This window comes from Haliotis rubra, unplaced genomic scaffold, assembly GCF_003918875.1.
Source record: "Haliotis rubra isolate DU_JTF1 unplaced genomic scaffold, ASM391887v1 Scf13, whole genome shotgun sequence".
NCBI classification, from domain to species: domain Eukaryota; kingdom Metazoa; phylum Mollusca; class Gastropoda; order Lepetellida; family Haliotidae; genus Haliotis; species Haliotis rubra.
The window spans coordinates 2,304,642-2,315,464 of record NW_025765225.1 but is presented as its reverse complement, the minus strand read 5'-3'; the positions used below and the strand labels follow the sequence as shown (position 1 = coordinate 2,315,464).

Sequence of the window (10,823 nt, the reverse complement as noted above, 5' to 3'; positions counted from 1 at the left end):
GTGATGCCATATCAGTCCGCAGATTATTACTTCAGGGGATCAGTGGCGATTACCTACCATTCTAAAATCGGAGGCATTGGCCAAAGATAAATCAGGGCAGAATCTGATAATTCCAAGAGAGGAATAATTCCCTTTTTTCGTTTGAGTGATTGTCCGAGTTTGTATCCAGCCATGCAGCTTCAGTCAATACATTATGGCCAGGAAGCAATGTTGGTGTACATGGATTAGCTTTGACCCACCGCTGCGTCCGACAGGATGTTGAAAATACATTGTACTGCATATTCAGGAGCTATAAAAAGGCTCCCAGACAGATCCTGAAACCGACCGTCTAGCAACTAATTAATGTATGCAGGAGTTATACAGAATCTCCCACATAGATCCTGAAACAGACTGACCGAGTGATACAGTCTCCAAATAATTCAGGTATACATGTACACGAGTGTTATATTGTCTCCCCCACAGGCCCCGAAACAGACCTGTTGATGAATAATTCATGTATACAGGAGTGAAATATACTCTCCCACCCAAGATACGAAACATACATGTTGATAAACAGAGGTTACATACTTTCTCAATAATAAAGGTTATAATGAACCTTAAGTAACCCATGCTTGTCGTATGAGGCGACTAACGGGATCGGGTGGTTAGGCTCGCTGGCTTGGTTGACACATGTCTTCGGTTCCCAATTGCGCAGATCGATGCTCATGCTGTTGCTCACTGGATTGTCTGGTCCAGACTCGATTATATACAGACCGCCGCCATATAGCTGGAATATTGCTGAGTGCGTCGTAAAACTAACTTCACTCACTCACTAAAAATAAAGCTTCTTATGTAGCTCTTAACTTCACACGGGTGTATGCTCAAAGCGTTAAACCGTTATTACCCCGATCATATGGATCAGTGTCCACTTGATTTTCATTCTCAGCTCCCTTAGGAGTGTAAAGCCAATTCCGCCTGTGAGGCTCGAGAAGGTTAACTCATATTAGCATCTCACCCTACCGGGTACCCATTCTCTGGTTGGTGAACAGAGGCATACTTTTACACAAGTGGAATAAATGTAAAGCATCACTGGTTCAGCCAAGTTTTTATCGCGCCTTACATTTGCAATCAACCTTTGTACATTGCCAGCTACTCGGAAAGGTTTTATCTTCACGACAAAAATGTGTTTTAGCTGCGGCCATCTATGTAAGCAGTAGACCAGTAGACGGGTCACAGTGAGTTGATTAAACTAACGTCTAGTCTCTGAAATGAACATATTTTACAGAAAGAGTGAGTGAGTGCATGAGTGTGTATAGTTTTACGCCGCTTTTAGCAATATTCCAGCAATATCATGATAGGGACACCAAATATGGGCTTCACACATTGTACCCATGTGAGGAATCGAACCCGGGTCTTCGGCGTGACGAGCGAACGCTTTAACCACAAGGCTACCCCACCGGCCCTTTTCAGAAAGAACATTTCCTAAATTATAATAATAGTGAGTGAGTGAGGTTAGTTTTACGCCGCACTCATCAATATTACAGCTACATGGCGGCGGTCTGTATATAATCGAGTCTGGACCAGACAATCTAGTTATCAACAGCATGAGCATCGATCTACCCATTTGGGAACCGATGACATGTGTCAACCAAGTCAGCGAACCTGACCACCCGATCCCGTTAGTCGCCTCATACGACAAGCATGGGTTACTGAAGATCAATTCTAACCCGGATCTTCACGGGTAATTATAATAATAAAATACATGTATAATGAAAAGGAGCCCAGAGACCTTTTCGTTTTTAGAAACAGTGGTAATCTAGACTTGTCCCATATTGTAGACTTGCATGGGCGTTCTTGGATATACTTGATGACTTGATGCGTTGATGATAAACAAACCATGGGCCTTGTTGCCGTCTAAAAAGGTTTGTCCGTTACCTACCAGTTTCTCTAATGAACGAATAGTCCCATTTAATTTTATAAATAGTCCCAATGTGGTGGGAGTAAGGTAAATGTAGACTTCCTTCGTTTCTGACGGAAGGAAATATAATATTGTCCAGGGATTGTGAGACAGACTTAAACGTTCCTATATATAAACACATTCCCAGACCGTTATGATACCCAGATGGTGGTATTTCTGGTTTGGCGTTGGTGATAGTGTGTCTGGTGGACCTGACTGGGCATGGCGGCCGGAATACAATGACTGTGAACGAAGGTCGTCTTTCCTTCACAATAAATATCACAAGTCTAATTCAGAATAGCGCGAGCACATGACCTTTGACTTAATGGGTCATTCAAAAAACAGCTTTGCTTAGCTCAAACCAGGCTATGTCCATCTAGAGGTCAGGGTGAGGTATACTGTATGGTGTACCCCATCGTTATATTGCTGGAATATTGCTGAAAGCGACATGAAACCCAGCTTACTCACACCTTCGTACCCTCTCACTCACCCATTGGTATAGCCTTGCTCCAAGGCTGTACTGAATGCTAAGCCATGAATGTATAGTAATTCTATCCTTAAAGTGGCACTCTTGATAAGTGGAAAGTCTAATTACGCCAGTCTGTTAGAGGGACAATGCGTTAATCTGATTGATATTGCTTAGAAATCATCATTTAAACTATTCAATATCACCTAAGAGACTTCTGCAAGGCTACCATTGGTATAACTAAGGGCAGTCTGGTTTGTAATGTTTCGTTGTTGTTGTTGCTGCTGCTGTTGTAGGTGTAAATGAGCAACTTGTTGTTGCTGCTGCTGTTGTAGGTATAAATGAGCAACTTGTTGTTGTTCTTGTAAATATGCAAGTTTGGCCAATATATCATAAGCATGACTGTTGTTTGCAAATACTCGAGTCTGGACCACACAGACCAGTGACTGACATCATGAACACTAACTCCATTAAGTCGATATATATATATTTTACCTCGAACTCCACATAGTCAAGATGTAGTTTAGACAATATCTATTAAACTTATACACGTCATGCGTGTGTTATGAAAGGTACCGATGAATACATATGCTCAGCGTCAAAACGCCCGTTATCTTGACATCAACGAAATTACCATTATGCTTCACCATGTTCCCCTTCAGTATGTCTATATACCCAAGGAGCGTCACTCTGATATATGCAGCGACAGGTTGGGCCATGTCATCTGACATTCTCTGCACAACAGGTTATTTCAGATATGTACATAGATACGGCATCGTCTCCTCCGAGAGCCTATACCTATAATTTGATACACCGGACGTAAGTAATACGTTTCAATATTTGGGTCAGCAGGATCCTATTTTAATATTTTTTTCTCTCTTGGGGCTTGATAATATATCCTACCCGTCGTGCTAGTACAATGGAACCATTGCCTATTGGTTAACATAACGTAAGCCGGATTTGGGGAATAGAAAAGATGTCAGATAGGTATGATCACGGAACATCAGATACAGTGATGACTAGGCAAGTTCACTATTCTGTTGCAACGTGATTACCCCCTTCGATAGCCTTGTGAAAGGGGACCCAAACCTATCTCATTAAAGGTCCGGCTGTGGTGGGGTAGCCTAATGGTGAAAGCCTTCACTCGTCACGCCGAAGACCTGGGTTCGATTCCCCACATGGGTACAATGCGTGAAGCCTATTTCTTGTGCCCCCGCCGTGATATTGCTGGAATATTGCTAAAAGCGGCGTAAAACTAAACTCACTCACTCATTAAAGGTCCGCATCATCCCTACCATTTCATTGCCATTACTAGTGTTACACATGTAGTGTGTGGTCCTGAGCATAGAGCCCAGGTCACAAACTAAGTTAAGCAACGTTGGTCGCGGACAGTCCTTGGTTGGGTGACAGTGTTGACAACAATTGTTTTTAGGAAATTGCTCCTGTTCCTGTAGTAGTGAATGGGTACCCGGTGGGATAAGTCATATGACTGTTAACCTTCTAGCTCCAGCTTGGGTTATCCGGGATAACAAGTGCGTGGAAACGCGCTTTATAAATGGCCATTGTTATTGTTATTATTACTATTATTTACACAAATAACTATGAGGAAAAAGCTGTTTGTTTGTTTAAACAGCAATCAGCATTTATTAAGCGAGTTGACGGTGGTCTGTAAATGATCGAGCCAGGGCCCCGTTTCACAAAGCTCTCGTAGGCCTAAGATCTCGTATCTTTTCTCGTAGCATTCGTACCTCCAATGTTACAGTATAGCAGGTACCAATGCTACGAGAAAAGTTACGAGATCTTGGGCCTACGAGAGCTTTGTGAAACGGGGCCCTGGACCAGACAATTAAATGTTTGACATTTGATCCCGGGATTGATCCCGTTAGTCAACTATTGCGACACGAGTTCCTAGAGACCAATTCTGACCCGGATCTTCACGGGTCTGAGGACAAAAGGTTTATTCTTCTCATATTCCCGGTTCAATATGACGCCGACGATTTTGTTTAGTTGTTCTCTGGTAATTTTTACATATCTATTTTAACACGGTACTGAACTCATTATAGACTGTTATATAGTCACTGAAATGAGAATATTTTACAGAAAAAGACTTTCTTGAATTATTATCATAAAATATGAAATAGGAGCCCACTGTGGTAATCTAGACTGGCCACATATTCTAGACTTACATGGGCTTTCTGGGATATGTTTGTTTCAGGGCAGACTTCTTATAGACTAATGACCGCCTCCGTGTAGTAGTGGTTAGAGCGTCCGCCCAGAGAGCGAAAGGTCGCGGGTTCGATCCCCGGCCGCGTCATACCAAAAGACGTTAAAATATGGTACTTGTTGGTCCCTGCCTGGCGCTCGGCATTAATGGGTACATCAAGGACTGGTCGGCTCGGAGTCAGTATAATGTGTCTGAGTGGGGTATTCATGCTTCACTGAGGCATGGTATCTCAGTGGGCTTGCACTATAAAACCAGCTTCAGTCTGGGCTAGTACAAGCAGCCACATATTCTAGACTTACATGGGCTTTCTTGGATATGTTTGTTTCAGAGTCTGTATGGCAGACTTCTTATAGACTAACATAATGTCTCTGAAATGGGCATATTTTACAGAAATACTTTCTTAAATTATAATCATAATATATTTATTCTCTCGGGTGCAGACAACATCAATAGATGACAAAAGTCAGCTTATGGAATAGGATGTTATTTGTTACATCGCTTTCAGAAATCGTTCACGTGTGTTGGAAACATGACAAGAACATGTGTCGACCAGTGAATATCCGGGTTAGAATTGGTATTGAGCAACCTGTGCTTGTCGTAAGAGGCGACTAACGAGATCGGGCGGTCAGGCTCGCTGACAGGTGTCATCATAACCTAATTGTGTAGATCGATGCTCATGCTGTTGATCACTGGATTGTCTGGTCCAGACTCGATTATATACAGACCGCCCCATGTGCCTGAATCATTGCTGAGTGGTTCATTAAATAACAAACAAAAGTATGTATCACACAAGGAAGTGAGTGAGACCCTTCCTTTTACTAAATGCGATCATTTTAAACTACTTACTACTTACGACAGGGTCTGTTTCAACATCCCAGATGAATGGGACCGAGAGAACGACTACACACACCGTTGCCAAACACACCGCTACACAGGCTTGCTCAACACTCAAGTGAACACAAATAACATCTTGAATAAATAATAACAGCAATAAAATACTATCTCCCTAAACGTTCAACTCTTTTACTTCACATACAAATGTACCACACCGTGGGGTTGTTAATTAGACTTAGTGCGCAAGAAAACCTATCAAAAACCATTGAGCTCATTGGTTAGGAAGGCCGTCTCGATACGCTTGTTGGTTTCGTCTGACCTATTTACTGACGAAAACAGTCGCGCGCACTTTCTTACTCATATAGTTTCCTGCTTGCGTGAAAGACACATGTGAGAAATACACTCTGAAGGTGAGTTGGTTGTTTGGCATTTCTATATATATTTTCTCGCAGGTTGTCAACATAACTGGCTGGCATTAGGTACGATTCTGTATTACCTCTGTACGATCTTTTACAATGTTTCAGACAGCGCGGGTATGGGAATTAGGAGAGTGTTGTCTGTGTCATAGGAGTCCACTTTGTAGGGTAAGTAATCAGTTGCTGAAATAATTAGTAATAATTACAAATAATTTTGTCTTTATGTGGTTTCAGGGACATGGGATATAATTGAATAGTCTAGAAACATTCAAATTGACGAAGAAGTCACCTTGCAATAGTAGTAATAAAATGGATGATGATGTTAATAGAAACAGGTTTTCTTAAAAAGGTAATACTGATCTTTTTGAAAATTATTCAAGGGATATGTTGTCAACAGTGTCTTTATGTAACGATAATGCGTAGTATTAATAAGATGGATGATGATGACGATGATGATGATGATGATGATGATGATGGCAGTATTAAGCCTGGCTGTATTCATTCAGGATAACTCCTACCCGAAACAAATTAGATTACACTTTAAGAAAAATATATTGCGAAATAAGCTCCCAAGTGTGCAGTTTAAAAACCTTTTCATGATTTGTACAGTGCTGGTCTTACAGGTTGCTGTGTTATTCGCACCAATGCGAACTTCGCTTTTATGCGCCAGTTTGCTTTCGTTTTCGTCAAACAAAGTCCTATTAAAGCTAGCGTGGGCACTTGGGCGATACTTCAGATCTCATTACCTTAACAATCCATACTTGTTCCGGGTATGACGAATACTCGCATAAAACGATGCCAGGTTTCGTCGAGGAGAGAAGCAATTTACAGATTTAACAAACCTTCAGTGTGCTCGGACTTGGTGAACCCCGGATGTAGCTGCACGTGAAGAAAGCAAGTTGCTAATTACTGTTAGATTCCCTTCATTGCTATCAGCACAAACAAGCATGTAGGTGACTTATATCGTTTTCATTATCACTTCTTATCATATTTAATTAATATTCATATTGCTGATTTCATGATTTTATGATTATCATTTTTGTTCTTTCATTTGGTGTTAATTTATTTGGTTATTATTCTTACAGTTGTGGCAATTGTTTGATCGGCATAAATAACGATGCATATGACTGTATGGATAACAGTTTCATGTTTATTGTGTAGAGCGATGTGTCGGTCTAACTTCCTACACCCTTATTCGTGTAAGAAATTGTAATCGATTAACTTATATATTTCGTGGGGCGGTGGGGTAGCCTAGTGGTTATTTAAAACGTTCGCTCGTCACGCCGAAGGCCCGGGTTCAATTTCCCACATGGGTACAATGCATGAATCCCATTTCTGGTGTCCCCCAATTGATATTGCTGTAATATTGGTAAAAGCGGCGTAAAACTAAACTCACTTACGTATATTTCGTTATTACAATTACTATCATCGCTCCTTTCGGGGTGGACTGAAAATATTGTTCACAGGATAACGTGTGGCCATTACGCTGTCAAGAGTTGCGTCCCTTTGTCGTGCCGGAAACCTAGAAACCTGAGAATGTGGGTTCGATTCACAAATGATTACATTCTTAGGTTTGTCAGCGCCATACTCGTGCTCATGTAGTAAACGCCCGTGACCTTCAACACTTTGGAATTTCCCCAGCAATACCATAGTATTCTACTCACACACTGATAAGGATCACTAAAATTCAAAACTTTACTTAAACGTAGATTCATAATTTAAATTGTATCCATTTAAAACTGGATAAAATAATAATATTGTAACCCCTTTTTAGGCAAACAGTCACTTTTATCTAACCTTATGCACTTGATACATGAGTAACTATAAAAATGGTTTTCATGGCACCAATCAACCATTTTGCAAATCATGGAACGAGTCATTGACAAGTACACAACACCTGTCAATAGAAGGTATGGGATCCACAAGATATAATGACATACTGAAACCTAGGATCCATACTTACAATAAGCTTAAATATTTAAACCAAATTTGACCCCCACATCATAGTTTTCTGTTGAGTCCATGATTTGATCCTTAGCAAAGTGTGAATAGTATATAACCGAAGTAATGCTGAAAGCGGCGTCAAACACAATTCACATACTCGCGTTGCTTCGTGCTCCCTGCCGATAATATTATCTCAGTTCTCTCTAAACATACAGACCTGACATATCTCTTCAAAAGCAAAAACTTCATTCGCAAACATTTATATATAAAGTGAAACCAGTTTTGATATTAATACCTGCAGTGTCTGTAACGAAAATATGGGCTAGTGTTTCGTTCCGCTAGGCGTTGACTACAGGGAAGCTGGGCTCGCGGTAACATTACGTGCGACTTCATTTTTAAGAAGACAGACATGACCCGCCATATGAGGTTACATTCGGAGAATCACGTTCTTCCTTTGATAGGTCCCCAGTCTTGTGACGATGGAAGATCCGATACATAGATTCGTGCCTGATACAAAGAGCGTTGTGAAATCTATTAACAATTACCAGGACACGAAGCTTAAGAATTTAAAACATTTCCGTAAACATGCGACCGAAGGAAATGTCTTGTCATGTTTTGTTATATCCTATGAATAATTTTAATTCGGTATGCAGATTAAATATCGCTGAAAGAATATGTTTGTGACATCTTTCCTGAGCATTCATTCCACATCGTTTACATTATGGTAATATCCGGCTGAGTGACCCCACACAACTCTAGCACGTTAATCAAAACAGCCTTGTAGATCGGGGGTGTTATTACAGGCCTTTCTCATACCAGCCGCCCCCGTCAGTGACGAAATTCTATTGTTCTTTCAGGAAAACCCACAGAGAGGGCGGCGAAGATGTATAGAAGGTTACAAATAATTTGGTAACTCGTGACTTGGAAAACCTGAAGATGATGGTCTGACAGATTATATCACATAATCCACCTTTTGAGTCAGCTATCTCTGGAAATAACACACTGTGTAATTACGGATTATAGTGTTGTGGAGAGTCAAGTCATCGGGACCCGGATACGGCTGTGGTGTCAGCTACTACAGCGAGTTGGTTCATAGCTGTGGGGAGCTTTACTCATACAACTCTATACACACACTGCGCGTTGAATACACAGTGTACGTTCCCTACTGAAGGCGTTATGTCAAATAATGTCACGCATAATGGTCACATAAAGACAGTTGACAACACAATCGTGTGGTTGATGGGACGTTATACACAGTAAGAGCATTTGAATATGTTCACATCACTACAGAGTCCTATCCATCCTGAAATGACCACAACTGGTCACCAAGTCCTCAACGTCACCCAAACGATTGACCATCTCAACTATGAAAGACGCCTATTCCAGCAGCCGGTTGTCGTGACCCTGGGCGTCATCATGGTGGCCGCCATCTTTGGCAACGTCCTCGTCATCTATGTATACCGGAGCAAGAAGATGACTCCCTCCTACTTTTTCATACTGCTGCTTGCCTTGGGAGATCTTATCAGTAGTTCTCTCTGCATCCCGTTCCAGATGTTCGACCTCAGCAACCCGTACAAGTACCCAGTCCCTGTGGCATGCAAGATCTTCAGATTTCTGGAAACTGTCGTCAACACCTGGTGCGGCCTCATCCTCATGTGCATTGCTTTTGACAGATATTTTAAGATATGCCACCCTCTTCAGACATATACAATGGGCAAGGCCAAATCTCTTACCATCGTTATGTTCGCTATCACAATTTCCGTATCATGGCCACAGCTGTTTCTGGTGGGTAAAAGGACTGTCACAACGCCAGTCAAGGGCGTGTTTGGTGAAGATTGTTCCACCCAGGATGGGTTGTTCGGTTCTATATATTCCCTGTTGTTTCAGGGTTCTATTAGTTTCCTGTTCAGTGTGTGCCTTGTGATATTCTTATTATTCTATGGGAGAATGTTTCACGTGATTTGGAAAAGGAAGCGTCAGCGAATTGGGGAAAGTTATTCTTTTACTGCGTCGTATGGCAGTGAAAAGATCAAAGTAGCAGACAATAAAAACAAACCATCTTTAACTGGGACAGAGGATACCTGTTTTACCGCCCAAAGTAACAGTGCCTTCCCCTTTGACAATATTGATAAAAATTCTAATGAAAATACCGGAGACACAAAATACATAGGTGAAGGTCGGAGACGCTCAACGCTGGACTCCAACATGGCGAACCTGACGGAGTCGTTTGCAAGCAATCTGAATGAAATACACACTGAAACTAGACATTCGTCCGTGTGGTCCCTTTCAATGTCATTTCAAAGGACCCCGTCTACACCACTAAGTGCTCAATCACACCGTTTGAAATTCTCGAGTCGGATTAAAATACGGACCTCTCGTACAACCATCATGTTTGGCCTGGTTACGTTGGCCGGAGTTTTTGGATTTCTACCATATTTGATAGTGGAGGTTCTCAGACAGGCTGGACTCGCATTTCAACCAGGTATGACAGATGCGGAAGACTTAGCGTACGAGTTTTTATCAAAGTCCTATTTTCTAAACAACATTGCGAATCCGTTGATATACAGTGCAGTAAACCCACTATTTAGAAAGGACAGCCGGAAGGTGCTACGGAAGCTGCTCAAATGCAAAGACTGACTTTGTTCACCAAAGCAGACTGTATTCAGTATTAAAACAGATTTGTATATAGGTAATAAATGTTACTTTTTAAGAAAAATAGCTTTGATATTGATTTGTTCCCCAAGTGGGTTAGTGGGGTGGCCTAGTGGTTAAAGCGTTCGCCTGTCAAAGTATGTTTTGCGTGTATTCCTCACCCCGGATGGCATACAGCTAAACAGGGGCTGCATTGATCTTAGAATTGAGGAAACAATTAACATGACTATTTTTCTCTACTTAGCGCGTGTGTTTCTAACACCCTTATTTATACTGATAGAAACCTGATAAATGACATTTCTATCTAAACATCTATTACAATAAGTGAGTGAGAGACGGGAAAATATGTCG

At 41.4% G+C, this 10,823-nt stretch overlaps 1 protein-coding gene across 3 annotated transcripts; it reads left to right on the top strand.

The window, feature by feature from the left end:
* Positions 1-5,770: 5,770 nt before the first annotated feature.
* Positions 5,771-10,536, top strand: LOC124267118 (5-hydroxytryptamine receptor 1A-like). Of its 3 annotated transcripts, XM_046701993.1 has the most exons (3): positions 5,779-5,870; positions 5,985-6,044; positions 8,678-10,536. In XM_046701993.1, exon 3 carries the CDS (start codon positions 9,093-9,095, stop codon positions 10,455-10,457), a length of 1,365 nt encoding a protein of 454 aa, XP_046557949.1. In that variant the 5' UTR covers positions 5,779-5,870; positions 5,985-6,044; positions 8,678-9,092; the 3' UTR covers positions 10,458-10,536. The 3 variants fall into 3 exon arrangements, with proteins under 3 accessions (XP_046557950.1, XP_046557949.1, XP_046557951.1); XM_046701994.1 differs by lacking the exon at positions 5,985-6,044 and having other exon boundaries at positions 5,771-5,870; XM_046701995.1 differs by lacking the exons at positions 5,779-5,870; positions 5,985-6,044 and adding an exon at positions 6,414-6,825.
* The last annotated feature ends 287 nt before the right edge of the window (positions 10,537-10,823 follow it).